This window comes from Orbilia oligospora (genome assembly GCF_000225545.1).
Source record: "Orbilia oligospora ATCC 24927 unplaced genomic scaffold scaffold00215, whole genome shotgun sequence".
NCBI classification, from domain to species: Eukaryota; Fungi; Ascomycota; class Orbiliomycetes; order Orbiliales; family Orbiliaceae; genus Orbilia; species Orbilia oligospora.
In genome coordinates this window covers 728,170-751,813 of record NW_011645772.1, presented here as the reverse complement: position 1 = coordinate 751,813, position 23,644 = coordinate 728,170, and the positions used below count along the sequence as shown (strand labels likewise).

Here is a 23,644-nt window from a genome sequence, read left to right as displayed (position 1 = left end):
TGCCCTCATTGGGCGCAACCAACGTATTTGTTTACACCATTAATGCACTTTTCAACCTCACTCGCTCTCAACCTCAACCATCGCACACTCCCTTAACATCACCAACCAATTTTATCTAGAGTACCAACATTCGTCTCGATGATGAATGAATGACCGTCGATAATCGAACACCAATATCCGAATACCTTATGCATATTTTATACGAACCTTTAACGAATTGAACATACGAGTATCCAATTGCCAAAATGATGAGCCTTGGGTTACCTCTGCTCACGCCTCGTGATGTAGGTTTTCATGCTATCTTCATCTTATATTTTCAAAAAGATTTTTTTAACTAAGATTTTTTTTACTACTATATCATAGACTCAATCGCTATGGTATACTCCATCCCATACCTTCGGCTACACCGTCCCTCCGAAACCTACCTCTACGCCCCTCCTCCAATCCACACAGGCGACGCCAGCCGCTGCGAACCAACACAGTCATCACCAACAATACCGTGCCCAACGCGATGCTACGCGCTCTGCACTCGCAGCCTATGGGCCTTCAGCTCTTCAGCAGCTAGCAATCGATGAAGATGCGGTTGAGAAAAGAAAGCTCCATATTGCACGGTTCGGAGCGACGTGGATTAAACCACCTGGAATGATGAAGACTTTGCAAGGTGTTATTGATGAGGAACTTGAGAGGGCCGAACAGATGGCCATGGAAGGGGAGACTACAGTTGATGAGGGAGCTTTCGGGCAGGATATTAATATGATCGGTGGAGAGCCTGTGGAGATTGTTGGGGAGGGAGATGGGGAGGAGGATGATGGGGAGGATGGGGAGGATGAAGACGTCGAGGAATTGGAGGTTGGGGAAGAAGGACTGATGGAGGAAGGAGAGGTGGATTTGGACGCCGATATCCCCGAGGCCGATAGCACTGGTTGGAGTGAGGACGAAGAAGAGGAAGAGGAAGAGGACGAAGAGGAAGAGGAAGAGGACGAAGAGGAAGAGGAAGAGGATGAAGAAGTTGTGGAGATGGATGGTGAAGAGGAGGGCGAGGAAGAGGAAGAGGAAGAAGAGGAGGAGGAGGGGTTTGAAGAACACGAAGGCGAGGGAGTTTCAATCTACGAAGAGGGTGAATCTGGACTTGACGAGCTTTCTGCTATCGCCGATACGACACAGGGTAGCATTGACGAATTCTCAGAGATTGGAGATGGCTCCCCGCGTCCTATTGTCGCTGGGCATGTTCAACGTCGAGTCGACACTCCAACTTCAGCAGCTCGACACGTTGGGCCCCCCGGACATTATCAAAACATCCGAAGGCTACCTGCAAGAATGCAAGCATCCGGAAGCTCACCCTTGGGAAGGCAAATTACTACGCCTACTAGTAGGACTACGCGACGGGGAAGAGCTGCGCCAATTGCTGACAGTTCTGTGATGTACATGTCTGGCGATGAGATGGAGGTTGACGATTAACAGACCTCTCTGATATTCTGTCATGGCCACTTTCTTCCATGGTCGTCACCCCCGCTAGTCTTGTTCCCAGACTATCCTCTCCCTCCTTCTCTTTCTTTGTTCACAGGGCCGTTTTTTGAAGGGAGTGAAAGCCGGGCTTCCCTTTTGACTTTGCTTTGAGAGTGGGATAACATCTTTATGACCTTGCGACGTGTCTTTTCTTTTCTTTTTTTTTTTACAATTTATTTGTCCTGGCTTCCCCTTTACATGAATACCGGTATACGAGGACGACTAATGCATTGCGAATGGCGTTTTTGGGGGGTGTTTTTGGTGTTTTCCTTGACTGTACTACTAGCTACTGCTACGTTAAAAACTACTATCGCATGTAATTATTATGGAGATACACGAAAGGTAGAGAGTCTCGGCAACGGGAGATAGAAATCCATAGCTTACAATACTAATACTAACATACTCCGATGCATTTTGAAAACTGAATCGTTCTAGAAGGCCGGCATGTGTGGAGGCCAGCTGCAGGTGTCGGCAATGGGGCCTGACGTCGGTATGAGACAAAGCATCACATGATGATGGGTCTTAATGGGATCATGCCGGGTTTAAAGAAGGCACATCCGGCGCATGTCTGTCTGTGTGCATAAGCATAAGCACAAGCACAAGCACGTTTAATTAAATTGGAGACTCCAAAGGTTGATTTAGCTTTGTTTGTTACGTACCCGCCTGGTAATATCATATTCTCTGTTGGGCATTAAGTAAGTCCTTGTTATTATAACTGCTAGTGCAGTGCAGTGCCTGCATCTTTGATCTTGGAACGACTCATTGGTATTAATTTGCTTTTGGATAATATTTCCCCCTCCAAGAAATATAAATAGGACCCGGCAGGATTCGATTTCATTTTGATGGATACCCAGTATATATAGTTATCTTAACTTCACTTGAGGCTATCGTATCGTATCGTATCGTATCGTACTATCAATATTCTACTACACAGTAAGTTCTGTTCGTAAGTACCTAAGCAGGTACTTAAGCACTTGGTTTTTCTTTAGATTAAAGCCGCTTCTCCCGGAATGAGGCTTTTATCCGGTTTATAATAATCTCTGTCAAGATATCATACTTGTAAACGATATATCGGACTAAGATCTGAGCCGACTCGTAATATTATTTGGAGGCCAAGTGCAAGAGCGAGTGAAGTTGCATTGTGGTTGTGTCAGTTCCTGTTCCTGTTATCTTGAAACGACATCGCCAACATCTGGCCTCACACACACACCCTTTCTTAGCTTGTTCTGGTCCTGTCTTCCTTCCCTTTAATTATTGCTTCCCTTTCCCATCACCATCACCATCACCATCACCACCATCAGACACACAACCGTTAAGCCTCAAACCCTCTCCACCCGTAGCTTCTCCCGCTCTATCCCCGGATATCCTTACTCGTCGCTAGCCTCTTTCGCCAGAGAAAACCGAGGAATCTTTCGCTTTTTGCTTGGGAAGTTAACTTGACTGTTCCATCAGCTGATAAAAGGGCCCTGTTTCTCCGACCCCCAATCTTCCGAACTTCCCAAACCACCTTCGTCATCACCATCACCAGCACCCATCTACCAGCATCCCCAGCCTCAAAAAATATTGTAAGCCTCATTTGTTTCCCCCAAGCTCCAGCCGAGACTCGCTTCTGCTTGCGAGCTGTTTTCATATATATTATCTCAAGAGTTAATAACGCCTACTAACGTTTCTTTCAGAACTTTAATTTAGAGCTTTCCGACTCTCAAGCAACATCATCATCATGAATCCAGAGTGTATGGCACCTCCCTAAATAACCCTTTGATATCTCCATCAGAGCTCTGCAAGCAGCTTGACTGTCTCTCTATATCCCTATTTTCCCTTTTTGCTAACTCTGTGTGCTCGGCTGTCCGATTCGTAGATGTATCCCTTTTCCTAAGTCCATTAGGACATCTACTGTCCCTTGCTGCTGCTCCCGCTGCTCCCTAAGCGCCTCCGTCTGCCCCCCCTACCCCCTGTTCCATTACGCCATCTCGCAGATAGAGCACACGCGACTCAGCTTCAGATCAAGCCATGGCTTCACCTACCTCTCCGTCGGAGCAAACTCGCTTTCCCGTTCTTCCAACTTCTCCAACGTCTCCTTCTTCCCCATCAGCTAGATCGAACAAAAATAAGCTAACCAAGTGGGGCGATTCCGCCCTGGATTTCGAAAGATACGATTACCTCTTCAAGCTCCTCCTCATCGGTGACTCTGGTGTCGGCAAGTCTTGTTTGTTGCTCAGGTTCGCTGATGACACATACACTGAATCCTACATCTCGACTATCGGTGTTGATTTCGTAAGATATCCTGAAAATTACAATATTGGAAGCTCCTTTGACGTGTTTGCTGACTGTTTGTGTAGAAAATTCGTACAATCGAACTTGATGGCAAGACCGTAAAGCTGCAAATTGTAAGTCTGGCTGTTCTCCTTTCTTTCTGTCCTTCTTTCTTCTAAGGATCTTCTTTCTTGATTGTCCTACTAACATTCTATTTTCAGTGGGATACTGCTGGACAGGAGCGATTCCGTACTATCACTTCGTCATACTACCGAGGTACACCAGTTCGACAGATCTTACGAAGACAAATGAGAAGACTAACAAATTGTTTACAGGAGCTCACGGTATCTGCGTCGTTTTCGATGTAACAGATATGGGTAAAAACTTATCATTTCCTTTATACTTGGTAAAATTTATGGCTAACAAACAACCTTTGTAGACTCCTTCAACAATGTTAAGCAGTGGTTGCAGGAAATCGACCGATACGCTACAGAAGGTGTTAACAAGCTCCTCGTCGGAAACAAGAGCGATATGTCTGATAAGAAGGTCGTGGACTATACTGTCGCAAAGGTACGGCTTCCACGAACCATCCGACCGCTCGTTGTAATTCACTAACATCGGTTTTTCTCTTTTTCAAACAGGAATTCGCAGATAGCTTGGGAATCCCATTTTTGGAGACTTCTGCAAAGAACGCCACAAACGTCGAACAAGCCTTCTTGACCATGGCCCGACAGATCAAGGAACGCATGGGAAGCGCCACCCAGAACAACAAGGCCACAGTCTCAGTCAATCCTGGCCAGCCGGTCAACCAGCAATCCAACGGGGGTTGCTGCTAAAAGGCCCCGGGGTCTAAAGAGGAAAATAAGAAAGAACTGGAAAAGCAATTGAAGAAAAGATGGTAGAGATTTGTTGTTTCGATTTGGACATAAAAAGGGACACTGCGAATTTTATATTTGAAACGAAAAACTACGATAAACGGGCTGATATTTTTTTGTCCGTTTTTTTTATGTCTATTAATTGAAAGCGCTTCCTTTTCGCAATACTCCGTCTTCTTCGCTCCCTTTCTTTCTTTCTCTCCTCTTCCTCACTCGTTTTCCATGGAGAAAAACCCGCCATCGTGAGATACGAAATACTCCTTCTAGCCAATACGATAGAAACGAATTAAGACGGCTGCGTCTGTACCAATGTCTTGGTTTTGCGAAACGAGGGTTATCGGGTTCACGGTTCTAGGGAAGGGAAAGTGAGAAATGAAACACGAAACGAAACGAAACGACCGATCAGGAGAGGGGTGCTAATGGCATTTTGAGGGACTCTTCGTCCTTCGTTGGATCGCAACCTGTACTACCATATATTCCTTCTTCCATGTTTCTTTTTCCTCCCCCGTCTTTTGTTTCTTTTGGATATCTTTTGCTTGCTTGATCCTACAGACATCGTTTCGTGTTTCCTTTCTCTTCTTTCCTTTCTCTTTCTCTTTCTCTGTCTCTGTCTCTTTCTTGGCCTTCCGGTTCCCAGCTGTTGTTTAATTGTTTATCCGCCGGTTGGACGGGAGTTCGTTGTTTCGTCTTCTGGATTTGGCCGTCTGTCCTGTTGCTTCTCTTTGCAGTGCTGTTGATTTTATATTTGTTACGGTGGAAATATGAATAAACGGATCTTACTATCCTCTCGTTCTAGATCTGACCATTCTCCATGATTGATTGATTGATTGATTGATTGATTGACCGTGATCATACATTCTATTCCTCGAGGTTTACACTAGGCCGGACACGTGCTAGCTATACATATATTCAAGTAGGTAATATTATTTCATGAATTCATCCCAACTTTTTAGGTCTTCAGTAACATGCAACAGCCAAGACCTTGGGGCGCTCTCTGACCCGTTTTTTTCCCATGAAGGCGAGGCTATGGCTGTTAATTACGATGATTACCACTTTGCATCTTGTTAGTTTGTTCGGGGAACATCCAAAGAAGGCAGGTTGGTGGCTGTTAGCTAGCTAGTCAGTCTATTGTGACATCGGCTTGGGCCGGCGTTTTGGCCGCAACTTGCCCCGCAATGGCCGCAATGCAATGGCGTGCATCCAAACCGAGTCGACCTGTTTGAATCTGTCGATAAGCTTCCCTTTCCAACAAGGTCCCCATTGCCTGTCCCTTCAACTGCTTCATTCGGAGCCTCAGGTTTTCTTTTCTTTTCTAGCTTTTTAGTTCAAGCTTCCAGGTAAGATATGTATTTTTATTTGTTTTTCTTTTTGAAATCAAGATTTTTAAAATTCTTTATCATTCTGAAGTCTAAGAAAAGAAAGATTGAGATCGTTCTGTGCACGTGGGATCCTGATGTTGACCCCGCCGCGTACCCGAGCACCCCACATTGCTCTATTGATACTTCTTACCCGTCATCCATCGTCCCCTCTAAAATTATCACTTAGCCCGATTTAAATGCAACGATCTTTCCCGCGGATAACTCAATCGTTGACAACTTCCCGTTTTAGCTGTTCAAAGATACCAATATCGCGCAGGTCGAGTGCCATCCCACTATTACCTGCTCGTACGACTGCGCTCCGGAAACGATATATAACAGCGCTTGGAACTTTCTTAGTTCCCAGATCCTCTTTTACCACTACTACTTCTATTTCTACTACTCCCACTTCTACTTCTATCTCCACAGTATTTACTACTAATAATACCTCTCGTACGGTAAACACTGTTTGTTCGAGGAATACAAGTCCGTTTTTGGGATCGAAGTTTCGGAGTTATTCGACTCCGTCAACACAGTTCGTTGGAAATCCGGAATATACTAGCAATATGACGCGAGACGATAGAGACGTGCTTCCTGAGGAGTGAGTTCTATTGATATATCCCCTCTATCTTTGTTTTTTATAATTCTAGGATTTACTAAACAAACTGTACTACCCTTTTTGGGGCTTCTTTTTTCTGGTAAAATCACAGAGTGAAGCCAATTCACTACGACCTCTCTATCTTCAATATCGATAACAAGGCTTTCACCTACTCTGGTACCGTCACTGTCGATGTGAAGGTTACTCAAGAAACCAGTGCGATATCCATCAATGTCAAGGAGCTGGGCGACTTGAAGGCTACTATCACCGTTGACGGTGCCTCACAAGAAGCTGCATCTATCGATGTCGACAACAAGCGTGAGAGGGCTACTCTCAACTTCTCATCGCCTCTTCAGGCTACCGAGAAGGCTCAATTGAAGCTTGATTTCACTGGTATCTTGAATAACAAGGTAAGCCCCTGGATTTTTAAAAATGCTAAAATATATGAGAAAAAGCATGCTGAATATAATTTAAACGTAGATGGCTGGCTTCTACCGCTCCGAATACAAAGTTCCCGGTACCACCGAGGCCACCCACATGTTCTCGACCCAATTCGAGTCCTGTGACGCCCGCCAGGCCTTCCCATGTTTCGATGAGCCAAACCTCAAGGCTACTTTCGACTTCTCCATTACTGTTCCAAACTCATGGACCGCTTTATCCAACATGCCAGCCATCTCTGAAACCCCAGAGCCATCTGGAGATCTCAAAGTTGTCAGATTCGAGACCTCCCCAAAGATGAGCACTTACCTTTACGCCTGGGCTTGTGGTGAATTTGAGTACGTTGAAACCAAGACGGAAAGGAAATACAATGGCGTTCAGATCCCCGTTAGAGTCTATACCACTACTGGGCTCAAGGAACAAGGACAGTTTGCCCTCGATAATGCGGCCAAGATCGTCGATTATTTCTCTGAGGTTTTTGATATTGATTATCCACTACCCAAGGTTGACATGTTGGCTGTTCATGAGTTCTCTCACGGAGCTATGGAAAATTGGGGCTTGATTACTTATAGAACTACTGCTGTTCTTTACGAAGAAGGAAAAAGCGACCCGAGATATAAGAATAGAGTCGCATACGTTGTTGCACACGGTATGTTGAAAATCCATCCAAAATGGTTTCCAAAAAAAAGATAGCCTATACTAATCCAATATATGCTTGCAGAACTCGCCCATCAGTGGTTCGGAAACCTGGTTACCATGGACTGGTGGAACGAGCTCTGGCTCAACGAAGGTTTCGCAACTTGGGTCGGATGGCTGGCTATCGACAATTTCTACCCAGGTAATTTCCATTCCGATCAAACCTTCTTTTTCTTACTTGATACATGTTACTAACATAGCTCATCTTTTTAGACTGGGATGTCTGGGGTCAGTTCGTTGTGCGTGCCCGCAGAGGTCGTTAAATACTCCTAAATATCCATGCTGACTTATATGCTCTAGGCTGAATCAATGCAAACAGGCTTCCAATTGGATTCTTTGAGGAGCTCGCATCCTATCGAGGTTCCCGTCCGAGATGCTCTTGAGGTTGACCAGATCTTTGATCACATCAGGTGGGTTTTTGTTGTATTTTTTTGTGACAGGATACAGAGACCTGGGTCAATATGCTAACTGAGATTTTGGGATAGTTACCTCAAGGGAAGCAGTGTTATTAGAATGTTGAGCTCTGCTCTTGGACAGCAGACTTTCTTGAAGGGTGTTTCTAACTACTTGAAGAAGCACACTTATGGTAAGTCCAGATACATTGGGAATCTTAACTTATATTCTAACATGTGAATCAGCCAATGCCACCACCGATGCTCTCTGGTCTGCCCTTTCTGAGGCATCCGGCCAAGATGTCAACAAGATCATGGACCTCTGGATCAAGACCACCGGTTTCCCCGTCCTTGATGTCAAGGAAACCGCCGACTCTATCACCGTCCGCCAGAAGCGTTTCCTCAGCACTGGTGACGTTAAGCCCGAGGAAGACGAGACAGTTTGGTGGGTTCCATTGGGACTTACCTCTGAAACTCTCACCTCAGATGCCAAAGATACCGTCACCGCCCTTACTGAGAAGGAAACAAGCATCTCCGGTGTGAACACCGAATACTACAAGCTCAACATCGGGCAGAACGGTTTCTACCGTGTCAACTACCCCGTCGAGCGATTCGCTAAACTTGGTCTCTCTCTCGACAAGCTCAGTGTAGCTGACCGTATCGGCCTCGTAGCAGATGCCCAAGCTCTAGCACTTTCGGGCGACGGCTCAACTTCCAGTCTCCTCAGTCTCCTCGAGGGAATGAAAGAGGAAAGCAATTTCTTGGTCTGGCAAACTATTGCTACCGCCCTATCTGCCGTCCAGGGAGCCTTCGGTTCAAACCCAGAGATCAAAGCCGGACTCAAGAAGTTCGCATTGGAATTATACTCCCCAGCTGCCGAAAAGCTCGGCTGGACTTTCGCCGAAGGTGATGACTTTTTGACCACCCAGCTCCGCGGCCTCCTCATCGGTGCCGCCGCAAGTGCAGGTCACGAGTCCATCATCGCCGAAGCCAAACGCCAATTCGAAGCTTACTTCTCCGGTGACGAATCCGTCATCAACGCCGCTCTCAAACTCCGAGTCTTCAGAATCGGAATTAGCGAAGGTGGTAAGGAGGAATACGAGAAGGTCTGGGCCGAATACCTCAAGGCCACCAGCCCCGACGGCAAGGAAATCACGCTTCAAGCTCTCGGAAAGGCCAGATCCGCAGATCTGATCAACGACTACCTCGAGAAGATGGTTGGCGACAAAATCCCAACTCAAAATACACACTATGTTTCCTCATCGCTAGCATTGAACGGCGATGCTAAGCCATTGGTATGGAAATTCGTGAAGGAGAGATGGGATGATATCTTCAAGCTGTTGAGCGGAAATATGGTTCTCCTTGATAGATTTGTTAGGGTCACACTTAACAAGTTTGCGGATGAGACGATTTTGGAAGAGATGAAGACTTTCTTCGAACCAAAGGATCAGAGAGGGTATGATCGTGCCGTCAGGGTTGCGATTGATAGCGTTAGCGGTAACGTTAGTTGGAAGAAGAGGGACGAGAAGGTTGTTGAGGAATGGTTGAAGGAGAAGGGATACTTGGCTTGAATCTTTAGGGTCAAGCTGGCCGCAAGATTGTGAGCTTATGGGAGGGATTTTGGGATATAACTATAAATATTTAGTTGATAGGAGAAACACGCACAGGAGCGGCTCCTATTTTTTGTGACAGCTAGGCTATGGGACTAGAAATTACCCAAACACTTTGTAATCATGGCGGATTATTCTCGCTAGGTATATTGAAAATACAAGACTGTCGTACTTTGGTACATGTTCACACTTATCTAGGTACTTACTTACCCAAGTAACCGCCTGGATTATATATATATACATCGTATCTTATCGTGATTGACTAAACAAGACATTCTATTCCAATCGAGTAACATACAAAGTACTCCATGCTCCGCTAATCTAGCTGCCCGATCGATTATTAACTACCAAAAACATCAATCTGAAACCTGGTTGAATACTTATGGCACAAAGTATTTACCAATAAGCCAATCGCCATAGAAGATTCCAAAAACTCGGTCGAGGAACAGCTTCCAATCCTCTCGGATCTTCGATTTTAATCTTCATCATCTTCCCGTTTCGTAATCTGTACAATCTATTTTTTTAACCAAAAGAAATTAACACCGTAGTTCGTTAGCATATATATACATTCCACCTGATTCTCTTAATAGACTGAACCATATGTATATATAGTAAGTCGGGAGGAGAGGAGGGGGGTTAGACATTTACTTACCTGTGAGGTTCAAATCTAGTCTTCGGAACCCATGATCCAATAGCTGGTTGCCAATCATGACCCGAAAACTCCGTATTTGTAAACGCTTTCGATCGATACTCTTTTATCAATATCTTCTCGTAAGAGTTCGGTACATATGCTTTAAAATCTTCAAATTTCACTTCTCGTAATGGGTATATCTCGAAGGTCTATTCGCTCGATTTGATTTTCGATCTCATCATTAGCAATCCTCTCATCTTTTTATATATCCTGTTGAATGGAAGCATCCCCTCTGGCTACGTATACTTCAAATAGTTCCCATTCAGATGGGGGAAAGAAAATGAAGGCATAAGGGGTAAAAAGAAAAAAAGAAAAGGTTACCTTATATCGATGTAGATTTTTACAAGAAATAACCCCTGGTCTTGTCACACCGTGGGTCTGACTTAATCCCGTGATATCGATGAACAATCCCGTACTTTTATCGATCCACCGTCCGTCTATAAGATTTGCGGCGGTACCTCGAAGACGATTAGTCCAATATGGGTTTATATCGAGTAAATAATCTCTTTGAAAATTATCTTCTTCGAAATTGTAGGTCCAGGTTGTCATATTCATATTTTCGGCCATCGATTTGAGAGTTGCCTCTGATACCTGAACGTCGAGGTCGGTGTCCCTGTTGAAAAATTAATATGAAAGTTGGATCGTTAGAAAGAAAATATTCTTTTATAAGAAGGGTTTAAAAAGTTGCTTCTTTGGTGTTCTTACCATGGTAGAATCTGGGAAAGGATTTGGAGAAGTCAGTGTTATATTCATATATATAGCTTGATGTTTTGTGATTTCAGATAATATTGATTTATCGTACCCGATTGTTCCACCACCAACCAAGAAGAGTGCCATGGGCTAGCCATGTCTCGATCCCCTGGCTTTGAGTCCACTGAAGCCATGCCCGGACTAAGTGTGTCAAAGTTCTTTGTCGTTCTTCATCCGTGACGAACTATGTAGTCCAAAATTATCGTTAGAGAAATTCTCATATATAAAAAAATGATTATGTGGATCGATTTGTGGATTTATAATTTATTGAACTGACATACCCCGATGTAATATCGACCGTCGTAGTGACCCGCTGCAGCGACGCTATTTCAATGATTTCCCGATTAGCGGTGCAATGAATTTAAATTTAACGATCAATATTTGGGAAAAAAAATATATTAATTACCCAGGTTCCTCTAAAAAAACAAAAGAATTAAAGAATTCCGTAAGATATCAGTCAAAGAAGAAGAATAAGAAGATGGAGAATAAAAGAAGATGGAGAAACATATATCCAAAATCCCCATTGACTACTCACGAAAATACTTCGGCTCGCCCTGCTTCCGCACCGGCGGCTCCATAGCCATCTCCCCAATTGCAAGTTTATGATTCTTCAACTTCAGCCGTTTCGCATTCTTTTCTAGATTCTTTTCAAAATTGATCTCCTTGATCATTGGTGGCTCTACCACAGGATTGACGACTGCGCATGTAGTAATTGTGGTGTACGTAACCAGGATCACTAGCAGTATGCTAGGGATATAATTTTGTAAATGCATTATAGCATTATTGTTACTATTCTTTTATATATTTAGTATAGTATATACCTTCGCCGCCCCAGTGCACCCCGGTGCTATATAACGAATGAATGTTAAGAGTCTGGTTCGGTAGGATGTAACGGTAGGACAAAAAAAAAGGAAAGAAGGGGCGCCACCCCGGGTATGGTGGTGCACTGTCAACGACGTATTACCCCGGGTAAAATAGGGCTGCCACCAGTGGGTTTATGTAACAACTGGTAATTAAGGTTAGTTAATGGAGGAAAGAAAGGAAGATATTAATTCAACGAAAAGAGAAAAGTCAAAAACGGGCTATATATTCGTCCTCGTAGAAATAAATTCCAAGATTGACAGCCACATGGTAGGGAAAGGAGCGATCATGGATTATTTATGGGCATGCTAATAATAACTTCTAATTTTGAGGACCCCAATTTATTTAAACAGGAAAAGGGAAAACAAAAAGAAAAAGAAGAGGAGGAAGAAAGGGTCAATTGCTAATTGCCAATTGCCAACGGCCCCCAAGAATGCCCGTGCCGTAGTGCCGCGTACATTGGCGCACACGACCATCCCTGGTTTAGCCTTCAACAAGGATATCTCGGGTCTGGTTCCGAGCTAAGACCAAGCTTGGTGTGGGGCCCGAATTGACGTTGAATTTGATTTTGGAAAGCCCGAACTTCTTGCCTTCCGAGCCAACGGAACAGACGTCTACGATACCAAAAAAAAGGACGGTACATCTATCAATTATCTATAAAGTAATCTTTAGATTCAATATCTATCAACGTCCCTTCAAAACTGTCTTTCAAAACCTGAATCTAAAAGCCCAAAAGCTAATGACATCATCCTATAGCTCCCTAAAAATATACAACAAAAACAACACATAACCATCAAAAATACCACACTGGCTTCTATCCTTCCCAAAAATGAGCAGCCACTACGATTCCCTCCTCCAAGCGGCCGAATCCCTTTGCAATGACTTTGCTACCAAAGCAGATCCGCCATCAATGTTCTCCCATTTCGCTTCCACAGTCACCGCCTTCGAACATGGAGACCCACACTTTGCACCATTTGTCGGGCGTGAGTTTAAAGGCCTAGACGGAATGAAAGAATATTTTGGACTTCTAGGGAAGTATCTAGCATACGAAGACATGAGCTTTGGAGAGTACTTTGTGGATGAGAGGCAAAATAAAGTCTCGGTCAAGGGGAAAGGAAGGTTTACTTGGGTGCCTACGGGTGTTAACTGGGACGAGGTACTGTAATCGATCTGAATATCTACATTCCATAAACAGGGCACTGATTTGAACTAAACTAAACTTCACCGTATAATTAAGGGCTTTACCTACACCCTTGATTTTGCTAGTGAAGATGGCAAGCTTAAGGTTTCAAGGTATCAAGTATGGGCAGATACTGGCGCCCTGTAAGAATTGACTCCTCCCTTGCAATTGGGGATCGATTGCTTAATATTCCAGAAGCTGACACCGAGATGGCTGGTTGTAGGTACCTCGCAAGACTAGGCCAAAATGTCGAAGATATCCCAGCCATATCAAAATAAATACTAGTAGCTAGAAATGAAAAAAAAAACCCCCCAAGTTGGAGCAATACGAGAGGTCTGTTTTTTATAGTAGCACTACTGTTCCATTCAGTTGAAGCTAGCTATGTTGCTATAAACATAAATTTGCAAAGTAATCCCAGCGCCTGTATTTTTCATGTCGTAAAAGAGAAATTGCAACAGAGCGATTTGTAACGTATCAGAAAGAGCAAGAACATTCGGTCGGTTGACTGGGTAAGAAAACATTCAAAGCATGTACGCATAGTAGACAAACAAGGAAACACGACGGAACGACGGAGGATGAACAATAGTACCTAAATGCCACAACATAAATGCTGCAAGAAAACGTAGTCAAAAAAAAAAAAGAAGACGTTAAAGGAGCCAGCAGAAAAACAACCCTTCTTGGTTTTAATCGTGTTGAACTTTCTGCTTCTTTTTCTTATCCATCTTCCAGATCTCAACCAGGGGGTCACACCCCTGGCTGAAGGCCTCCCGGGCGAGGACCTTCCTCTCTTCAACGTCTTTTTTATGTTGCTCCAAATCACTACAGAGTTTCTTGTACTTCATCTTCGTGGCTATTCCAGGTGGTGGTAAATCATTCCAAGGGCGGTAGATAACCGGCAAAGGTCCTAGAATGATGCAATCTGGGTCGTCGGTACAGATGAATTGGCTTGGAGGAAGCTTGTTTCGTTCTTCGATCCCAAAGATCGGGAGCGTTCCATCGACTGCGACCGACTAGATCTTGTCGATGTCTGCTTCTTCGCCTCCTTGATCGCCCTTCATCGGGTGCCTCTTGATGATGCCTCCGGTTACTGGAAGCAATGTTGAACCCGTCAAGTAGATGTCCACTTCTCGAGCACACTGGCGTCCTTCATTGATACCCCTATTCGAATGAAAGGTTAGTTCTGTCTTATCTTGTCATTTCCAGGATTCTCTTGCTTACCAGACAATTAAAGATTGACCGCGATGACAGTCACCAGCTGTGAAGACTCCTGGAGCAGTTGTGGCATAGGTACTCAAAGATTCAGTTTTAATATTGCCCCTGGCATTTTTCTCGACATCACTCGATAAAGCTCTCTCTTCGCATCCAACGAATCCCATAGAAAGGAAGACTAGATCACACTCCCAATATTCCTCAGAGCCTTCAACTTCAGACATCTGCCACCCCTTCATAGGATCCTTTTTCCAGTCCACTCGTTTCGTCGTCAAACCTTTGAGATTACCGGCCTCGTCACCGTGGAATTGCTTTGTCACTATCTTGTAATCACGGGGGTCTTTTCCGGTATGCGAAAGGACTTCGGTATGACCATAGTCAACACGGAAAGTTCTGGGATACTGTGGCCAAGGGTTATCTGGAGCTCGTTGGAGAGCCGGCTTTGGCAAAATTTCGAAGTTGGTGACGCTAATGGCACCGTGCCGTTGGGACGTTCCGATGCAATCGTTTCCTGTGTCTCCACCGCCAATAACTATGACCTTCTTGCCAGCAGCACTGATGTATTTCCCGTCCGTTAAGTTCGAATCCTGCAAAGACTGTGTGTTTTTGTGAAGGAACTCCATAGCAAAGTGGACACCATTGAATTCACGGCCTGGAATATTCAGATTTCTGGGGACGGTAGCCCCAGTGGCAATTACAACGGCATCGTATTCTTTTCGAAGTTCGTCGAGGTTCTTCTGGCCTTCTTGTCCGATCTCAACGTTGCAGAAGAATTCGATACCTTCAGCGGCCATAAAGTCAATACGACGCTTGACGATAGCCTTGTCGAGCTTCATATTTGGGATACCGTATTGCAGCAAGCCACCAGGACGGTCACTCCTCTCGAAGATATGGCAAACATGCCCAGCTTTGTTCAACTGGTCAGCAGCAGCAAGGCCGGCTGGACCAGATCCAACAATTGCAACACGCTTTCCAGTTCTGACAGGTGGCGGGCAAGGAACCATCCACCCCATTTCGAATCCTCTATCAATGATAGCACACTCAATGCTCTTGATTCCGACTGGATCATCTATAATGCCGAGAACGCAGGCACCTTCACAAGGAGCAGGGCATACTCTTCCAGTGAACTCGGGGAAATTGTTTGTCTGGTTGAGTTTGTCAAGAGCTGCCCTCCAATCATTCTGGAAAACGAGGTTATTCCAAGAGGGGATAACATTGCTGATCGGGCAGCCAGTATCGGATTGACAGAATGGTACACCACAATCCATACAGCGGGCGGTCTGGTAGTGGAGCTCTTCATCGTTCAATCGCTTGGATAATTCTTTCCAGTCCTTCGTTCGAGCTCCAGGGTTGCGATATTTTTCCGACCTTCGACTGTATAGCTTGAAGCCCTTCGTTTTGTTGAGTAACAAGGCTCTCTTTTTCTCCGCTTTGGAATCAGTGACACTCTCTTCAATATCGGTGGTGAGTGGTGTCTCGTGTTTCTTGGCTTTCTCGGCCTCTTTGCCGTCGGTTCCAGGAGCTGCCTTCTTCTTGTCCTCAACAGCTGCCTCAGCTTCGAGGAGAAGAACTTGACTTTTAGCTTGCTCTGCCTTTTTGGCTTCTTCTAGAAGGACGCGCTTGTAATCCGTGGGCATGACTTTGACAAATCGAGGAAGAACTTGATCCCAATCAGCAAGGATTCTCGATGCCATCTCACTCTTCGTATAGTTCTCATGATCTTCGATGGTGCCTCTAAGCCATTCGACGTCGGTTGGCTCGGTGACTTCCTCCAACTCAACCATCTCCATGTTGACTTTAGTGGCAAAATCACCATGAATGTCGAGAACAAAAGCAAAGCCTCCAGACATACCGGCTGCAAAATTGCGCCCAGTACCTCCTAAGACTACTACTCGTCCACCTGTCATGTATTCGCAACCGTGGTCACCGACACCTTCGACAACAGCTGTTGCACCAGAGTTCCTGACTGCGAAACGTTCTGCAGCGACACCTCTGAAGTAACACTGTCCGCCCGTGGCACCATACAAACAAACATTTCCGATAAGAATATTCTCCTCTGCCTTGAAGGTGGAGACACCAGGAGGATAGATTATGATACGGCCTCCGCTGAGACCCTTTCCAACATAGTCATTGGAATCACCTTCCAACTCCAAGGTAATACCCGGGGCAAGGAATGCACCAAATGACTGTCCGGCGGAGCCAGTCAAGTTGACATGGATAGTATCCATGGGGAGACCGCTTTCTCCGAACTTTTTGCTGATACGATAGGAAAGGGTGGCACCTAGAGCACGATCGATGTTGACAATTGGTGTTTCAATCCTAGCAGGGAGCCCCCGGTCTAATGTTAACTCGGACTCGTCGATGAGTTTATTGTCAAGACGGACGTGAAGACGGTGGTCTTGTCGTCTAACATTGTATGTGGCTACGCCTTCACGTCTCAAATATGCAGGGGCAAGCAAATTCTTCAAGTCGATGTTGCGAGTTTTGGCAGTTCGCAAATCATCCCTAACTCTTAACTTCTCGGTGCGACCTATCATCTCGTTGATGGTTCTGAATCCCAGTTTTGCCATGATGGCGCGGAGTTCGTTGGCAATGTAGTAGAAAAAGTTAATAACGTGTTCTGGCTCTCCTTGGAACTTAGCACGGAGTTCAGGATCCTGGGTAGCGATTCCTACAGGGCAAGTATTCAAATGGCACTTTCGCATCATAACACAGCCCATGGCAATGAGCGGTGCAGTTGCAAAGCCCCATTCTTCAGCACCGAGAAGACAAGCGATAGCGACATCACGGCCGGTACGAAGCTGACCATCGGTTTGGACAATCACACGGCCACGAAGATCATTCATCACCAGTGTTTGATGGGTTTCTGCAAGACCAAGCTCCCATGGGAGACCTGCATGCTTGATTCCAGTCCACCTCGAGGCACCGGTACCGCCGTCGTGACCGGAAATGAGAATATGATCAGCCTTAGCTTTGGCCACACCAGAAGCGACGATACCGACACCTTTCTCGGAAACGAGCTTCACGGAAACTCGAGCGCGAGGATTGGAGCACTTCAAATCGTAGATAAGTTGCTTCAAGTCTTCGATGGAGTAAATATCATGGTGAGGAGGAGGGCTGATCAAACCGACACCAGGTGTCGAGTGACGGGTCTTAGCAATGCTCCCAGAGACCTTGTGGCCGGGCAGCTCTCCACCTTCACCGGGCTTAGCTCCTTGAGCCATCTTGATTTGAAGCTCATCAGCGTCAGCCAAGTAATGACTAGTAACACCGAATCTACCCGAGGCGACTTGTTTGATAGCGGAACGTTTGGTATCACCGTTTTCGAGAATCTTGCTTCTCTCCGGGTCTTCACCACCTTCACCGGTGTTGGATTTACCTCCTAGCCTGTTCATGGCGATAGCTAGAGTGGAGTGTGATTCCATGGAGATAGAGCCGTAAGACATAGCGCCAGTGCAAAATCTTCTAACGATCTCTGTCCATGGTTCCACTTGTTCGATTGGGACCGGCTTGGAGCTTTCAAAATCGAAATCCAACAAACCGCGAAGGGTGCAGTTCTTGGTTGATTCATATTCTGCGCGGGAATATGCCTCATACGACTTGTCATTACGGGTACGAACTGCATCTTGAATGTTTGCAATACTGATGGGGTCGTTGACATGAGCTTCTCCGCCATCACGCCAGTGGTATTCTCCGGTCTCAGTAAGACCGGGTACAATCACAGCTTCTCGAGTGGGGAAACCTCGTTCATGGAAGGCAATGGCATCCTCCGCAAGAACGTCCCAGGTGATACCACTGATTCTGGAGGCAGTTCCTTGGAAACACTTATCGATGACATCCTTATGGACTCCGAGAGCCTCGAAGATCTGAGCTCCCTTGTAACTTTGAAGGGTAGAGATACCCATCTTGCTCATAACCTTCAAAATACCACCATTTACAGCTTTTTGGAAGTTCGTGATGATATCTTTATCTGAGATTTTCTTTCTGATGAGCCTGTCGCGATTCATTTTCAGAAGGATGTCAACAGCAAGGTATGGGCAGACGGCATCTGCACCATAACCGACGAGGACACACATGTGCTGAACTTCACGGACTTCACCAGTCTCCACAACTAGTGCAACCTGTGATCGAAGCTTCTCCTTTACAAGGAATGTGTGGACTGCACCTTGTGCGACAGCCGCGGAAATCGGAACCCTCTCAGCAGAAGTTCTCTTATCAGAGAGAATGATGATCTTGTAATTCTCCTTGATGGCTTTGAGAGCTTCTTCACAGATTCGGTCAAGAGCTGGCACGTATCCATCCGCACCATCAACTTTGGCAAAGGTTGTGTCGATAGTGTGGACTTTCCAGCTGGGATAGATCTGCTCGATATTTTTCAAAGAGGTGAATTCTTCCACTGACAACGTTGGGTAGGGAAGTCGGAGTCGGCTGCATTGTTCTGGTGCCATTTCTAAGAGGTTACCTTGAGGTCCAACATAACACTCAAGCGACATAACAATGTCTTCTCTGATAGGATCGATTGGAGGGTTTGTGACTTGGGCGAATAGCTGACGGAAATAGTCGTAAATGAGACGAGGTTCCCTGGACAAGACAGCAAGCGGTGCATCGTTGCCCATGGACCCGAGAGCCTCTTTCGAGTCAATTCCCTAGGAAATATTAGTCTATGGGTTAAGTAAAAAGGTGCGGAGTCCCCTTACCATTGGTGCGAGCAACAAGCTGACTTGTTCCAAAGAGTAGCCAAAGGCTTTGACTAGTGGATCATTTTGAAGACTTCCTTCTGTCAACTTGGGAGACAGATCGGTTCCTCTCTTCTCGTGAGCCTCGAGGATTTCGGGAAGTGAGATAAGATGATCACTGATCCACTGCTGAAAATTGCAGCGGCTTGATGTGCTCAGCTTTAGTTCCTTGTCGTCAACAATACGTCCTTCAACCGTGTCGACGAGAAGCATTTTTCCGGGCATAAGGCGACCCTTCTGGATCACGCGCTCGGGTTCAATTTGGATTGTCCCAACCTCTGAAGCACAGATAATTCTGTCGTCATCGGTTACATAGAAACGACAAGGTCGGAGACCGTTCCGGTCCAAGTTTGCACCACAATAACGACCGTCGGCGAATGTGAACAAAGCTGGACCATCCCAGGGTTCCATCAAACAAGCAGCCCATTCATAGAATGCAGCCTTCTCAGGCTCCATCAAGGTATGACCTTGCCAGGCTTCGGGAATCATCAACATTACAGCTTCGGGGAGCGTGAGGACGTTGTTGATCATTAGAAGTTCAAGAACATTGTCGAATGCGGCGGAATCGGAACCACCTCCTTCAATGATGGGATAGAGGGATTCTAAGTCGGCACCAAACTTTTTGGATTTCATCAAGCCTTCACGAGCTTTCATCCAATTCTTATTCCCTCGCAGGGTGTTAATTTCACCTATGGTTATCAAGCACCTGTTAACAAACAGCTCTACGAATCATCACTTGCACGACATTGCAATTCACACCTCACACCTCACACCGAATGCACGTCCCCGTGTCTCACACCGATTGAATTAAAGTCACAAGGATCCAGAAACCTACCATTATGTGCGGCCCATCGAAGGGGTTGAGCACGATCCCAGCTGGGGAAAGTGTTGGTGGAGAAACGGGAATGTACCAGCGCGAAATGCACTTCATAATCCACGTTTACAAGGTCATAATAGTAATTGTAGACCTGAACAGGTGCTAACTGGCCCTTATAGACAATGTTCTGTGGGCTCAGCGAGCAAATATAGAACCATTTATGCAAACCGATAGCATGGGTGGCTCTCTTTCGCAGGATGTACAATTGTTTTTCGAAGAATTTTTCGTCAAATTTAACATCAGAGTCCTTGAGAACAACCAAAGGTTGCTCGATATGAGGCTCTCGAGATTTAGCGGCCGGTCCTAGAAGGCTGCTATCCTTCGGGACGGGGCGCCATCCCACGATCTTCAAACCAAGCTCATTGGCCTTCTCTTCGAAGAGAGCTTTGTTCTGGGCTCTCTCCTCAGCATTTGGAGTGAAGAAGATGTTTCCGACTGCATATTGACCAAACGGAGGCAGTGTAGTCTGGAGCAAGAATCCAAACTCCTTACGTAGGAACTTGTCCGGCATGCTAGTCATGACACCAGCACCGTCACCGTCGCGGGCATCGGACCCTACAGCGCCTCTGTGTGTCATGTTACACAGCAACGAGCGAGCTGCGAACGCGTGTTAGCAGGGTTTCGCGAAGTATGGGAGGTAGTGAAGAGTCTCGTACCGTCAGAGAGTGTTTTATGGGATTTCTCTCCTTTTATGTGTCTATAAGGAGCAAAAACCAGGTCAGTAAGAGGAAATCTTTTGTTGAGAGAATGGATGAGAAGCTACATATACTTACGCTACAAAGCCGACACCACAGGCATCCTTTTCGTCTTCCGGATCATAGAGACCGTATGGCATTGGCAATGCGCCTGCCCAGCTTGGGTTTTCTGGGGTATTGTCATATTCGAATGGGTGGTAGACTTCCTCTTCGACCTCAGCACCTTCGGCCTCATAGAGATACTCTCGAGGGATCTGGGATGCCATTTTGAAGGGTTGAAAGGTGACGCAATGATTCAAAGAGAATCAAACAAGGATACTACGAGATGAAAGATGTCGCGGAGAGGTAGTAGACGGAGAAGAAGACAAAAAAAGGATATTTGAAGCTGTCGTCCGTTGCAAAAATAATTTGGAGACAGAAATATCCGAGAGGAAACAGGCGGAAACAGGCAATGAAGAATGATGAGGATGAAAACGGGAATCAAAAAAGAAATAAAAAAATAAAAAAAGAAACGGGGTATGCCTTTGGTTTAGTGGTCGTTAATTGTGAGAGAGGTGAGGGGAGGAGGGAAAGAGAAGTTAGAACCGTTACTTGTTTAACTGCAAGTTAAGGGTTGGAGGTTTAGATGGACCGCCGCCAACGCGGGTGCAGCGGTCGTCGACGAGCCAATTGACGTCGAAGGGACGTCGAGCAAGTTATCAAGGGTTAGTGCACAAGCACAGAGTCGTTTGTACTATCTGGTGATAATGGTTTGATGGTGGTTAGAATCAAGAGGTGGGGAGGTGATGAGGTGGTTTGATGGTAGATGGTAGATGGTTGCTGAGAAGTGGAGGGTGATGAGGAGAAAGATGGTGGTAGTGGTGGTGGTGGTGGGAGGAGTAGTTGTGCTAGTCGTGGACTACTTGGTGGTCAACTTGGAGGAGGGGTATTCTCAATTATAGCCAAATTTATTGGACAACGACCGGAAACGGGGGAAAGGAAGTGAATGTGCACGGCAATTTTTGGAGTGCGAGAGCTTCACAGTCTACGATGGATTTCACCAATTAGTTTATCCCCTTCCTAAGCTAGGACTCTGACTGATCGATGGCAGCTAAAGCAAGTATGCAACTGACAGTGGAGCTGCTAGAGGAGGAGGAGGAGCACGACGACTTTTGTACTTCAAGCAAGCAAGACGAGAACGCAAATGACTTCAAGGGCGACAGGCATTCACGGATGGTGGGGGGCTACGTTATTGGATAACGGGAAATCGGAGCAGTATGATGCTAGTAAGTTATACTAGTTGCTCGACCAGGACCCCGGCCGGGCATGGCAGCCAGCCCACGGCATGGAGCATGGACAGCTGCAGCTCACAATTAGGGCGAGTGCTATTGGGGCGGCTCGCAGGCTGATGGGGGTTGATTTTCTGCACTAACCTTACATACTTTAGCTTCCCCACACCAAGTCTGAACCAAGGTCTTGATAACGAATGGGTTTTGCTGTATTGGTCCAATTCCGGAGGCTTTCCTTATGAAGTTTTTATTTGTAGCTAAAATGCGGCGCTCCGATAAGAAAAACCCGAGCTAAACAAGCTTGCATGCTGGTTATGCTTCCCTGCCGCGAATCCATCCGATATACATAAATGATGAAACTTGCTCTCTTTCCCTCACTTCTCTTGGCCAGTCATAATTCATTCATATCATTATTTGCTTAAGTAATGGAATCGGTGAAACCGTATTATATATATCGCTCTGTGCATTGGGGATCGATCAAGATCTATTGAAGCAAAAACACTCGCTTGTCCGTTCGTTTGTCGATAAAAAAAAACACTCAATCGGCGGACACATGGACGCCGTCTATAATATTTAATATGTGTCCGCGTCCGTCGTCCCTATGTTCCACATGTATGTCCGGAGTAGCATAGACTTTTCAGATCTTCCACCCCGTTCTTCAAATCCTGGCTAGAAGAATCCTACCCGACCTCGGAGACTGCCAACTCTCCGCTAAATCAAAGAGTAGGTGAGGCACATTTTGTGCAAATATAACAATCTACATTGAATGGCAAAAAAATGTGAGCGAGGAAAGTGAGATCCAGGCGGGGCTTCGCAATTGGGTAGTTCAGCATGGCCCATGGCCATCAATATGCACCCCACCCAGCACCCGAAATCTTTCCTTGCATCGGAGTCGCATGCGGTGTGACAGCTAGGGGAACGACTTTAAATTCCCAATGCCGCTTTTGAAACAAAAGATCTGAGCCATACGTTCGCAAGAAAGGGAAAATAACCAAAAGAAGCTTCTTTGTTCCCCATCTTGCATTTCCTATCGAGTAACAGAATTCAGGGTCTGACGTCTGGAAGTCCCAAAGTGGATCGGAAGTTGGTAATAGCTTGTTCCTCACTGGACCAATTCCCGAAAGCGAGCTGGGCCAAAAGCGAAGGGCCCTTCCCCGATGTCGGTGGGATCCGGGTGGCCAAGGGCGGTTTTAAGGCCAGGGTTATGCTTAAATTCACCCGTGGATTTCCCTAAAGACTCCATTTTCAGTCCAATGTTCCGCAGCGCTGGATCCGATGCATGCCCACAAATTTCCTTTCGATCGTCTAGTTTTGTTAGCCCAGCATTCACCCAGATCGCCGACTACCGAAAGAAGCCTGCGTCCTCACCCGATATTTCCCGCGAATGCTTGCTCGTCTGCTTTATACCCAGAAGAGACCACATCTCATCCTCTTTCATTTTCTTCCGAAGCCATTCGCAGGTGTGCCCTATAGCTAAGTATTTCTTCCGTCCAGCCAGAAAAAAATACCATGTGACGGAAACATACCATTTCCACATACACACAGAAGAGAGCGGCGAGGAGCTCTCTTCAAGCTCGAAAGGAAAGGAAAGGAAAGACCAACATTCTCAAGTAACAAACTGTTGGTTCGGAAGGGAACTAACAGAAACATCAAG

At 45.8% G+C, this 23,644-nt stretch overlaps 7 protein-coding genes across 7 annotated transcripts; 5 read left to right on the top strand and 2 right to left on the bottom strand.

Annotated features, from left to right (window-relative positions):
* Positions 1-245: 245 nt before the first annotated feature.
* On the top strand, positions 246-1,458 carry AOL_s00215g226 (uncharacterized protein; the record flags this gene model as incomplete). The annotated part of the gene is made up of 2 exons (XM_011129428.1): positions 246-284; positions 364-1,458. 2 exons carry the CDS (start codon positions 246-248, stop codon positions 1,456-1,458), a joined length of 1,134 nt encoding a protein of 377 aa, XP_011127730.1.
* A 2,058-nt stretch (positions 1,459-3,516) lies between these two features.
* Positions 3,517-4,127, top strand: AOL_s00215g225 (uncharacterized protein; the record flags this gene model as incomplete). The annotated part of the gene is made up of 3 exons (XM_011129427.1): positions 3,517-3,780; positions 3,846-3,893; positions 3,981-4,127. The coding sequence occupies 3 exons, from the start codon at positions 3,517-3,519 to the stop codon at positions 4,125-4,127; spliced, it is 459 nt and encodes a 152-aa protein (XP_011127729.1).
* A 5-nt stretch (positions 4,128-4,132) lies between these two features.
* On the top strand, positions 4,133-4,595 carry AOL_s00215g224 (uncharacterized protein; the record flags this gene model as incomplete). Its single annotated transcript, XM_011129426.1, has 3 exons — positions 4,133-4,136; positions 4,199-4,329; positions 4,401-4,595. 3 exons carry the CDS (start codon positions 4,133-4,135, stop codon positions 4,593-4,595), a joined length of 330 nt encoding a protein of 109 aa, XP_011127728.1.
* Positions 4,596-6,555: 1,960 nt separating this feature from the next.
* Positions 6,556-9,684, top strand: AOL_s00215g223 (uncharacterized protein; the record flags this gene model as incomplete). Its single annotated transcript, XM_011129425.1, has 8 exons — positions 6,556-6,590; positions 6,700-6,997; positions 7,068-7,674; positions 7,747-7,863; positions 7,935-7,960; positions 8,022-8,131; positions 8,207-8,307; positions 8,360-9,684. The coding sequence occupies 8 exons, from the start codon at positions 6,556-6,558 to the stop codon at positions 9,682-9,684; spliced, it is 2,619 nt and encodes an 872-aa protein (XP_011127727.1).
* Positions 9,685-10,754: 1,070 nt separating this feature from the next.
* Positions 10,755-11,937, bottom strand: AOL_s00215g222 (uncharacterized protein; the record flags this gene model as incomplete). The annotated part of the gene is made up of 7 exons (XM_011129424.1): positions 10,755-10,792; positions 10,873-11,027; positions 11,120-11,130; positions 11,217-11,348; positions 11,446-11,488; positions 11,571-11,580; positions 11,700-11,937. 7 exons carry the CDS (start codon positions 11,935-11,937, stop codon positions 10,755-10,757), a joined length of 627 nt encoding a protein of 208 aa, XP_011127726.1.
* Positions 11,938-12,854: 917 nt separating this feature from the next.
* AOL_s00215g221 (uncharacterized protein) lies at positions 12,855-13,483 on the top strand (the record flags this gene model as incomplete). The annotated part of the gene is made up of 3 exons (XM_011129423.1): positions 12,855-13,181; positions 13,263-13,348; positions 13,429-13,483. The coding sequence occupies 3 exons, from the start codon at positions 12,855-12,857 to the stop codon at positions 13,481-13,483; spliced, it is 468 nt and encodes a 155-aa protein (XP_011127725.1).
* Positions 13,484-14,215: 732 nt separating this feature from the next.
* AOL_s00215g220 (uncharacterized protein) lies at positions 14,216-20,988 on the bottom strand (the record flags this gene model as incomplete). Its single annotated transcript, XM_011129422.1, has 6 exons — positions 14,216-14,363; positions 14,424-19,060; positions 19,112-19,839; positions 19,986-20,624; positions 20,684-20,724; positions 20,801-20,988. 6 exons carry the CDS (start codon positions 20,986-20,988, stop codon positions 14,216-14,218), a joined length of 6,381 nt encoding a protein of 2,126 aa, XP_011127724.1.
* Between the last annotated feature and the right edge of the window lie 2,656 nt (positions 20,989-23,644).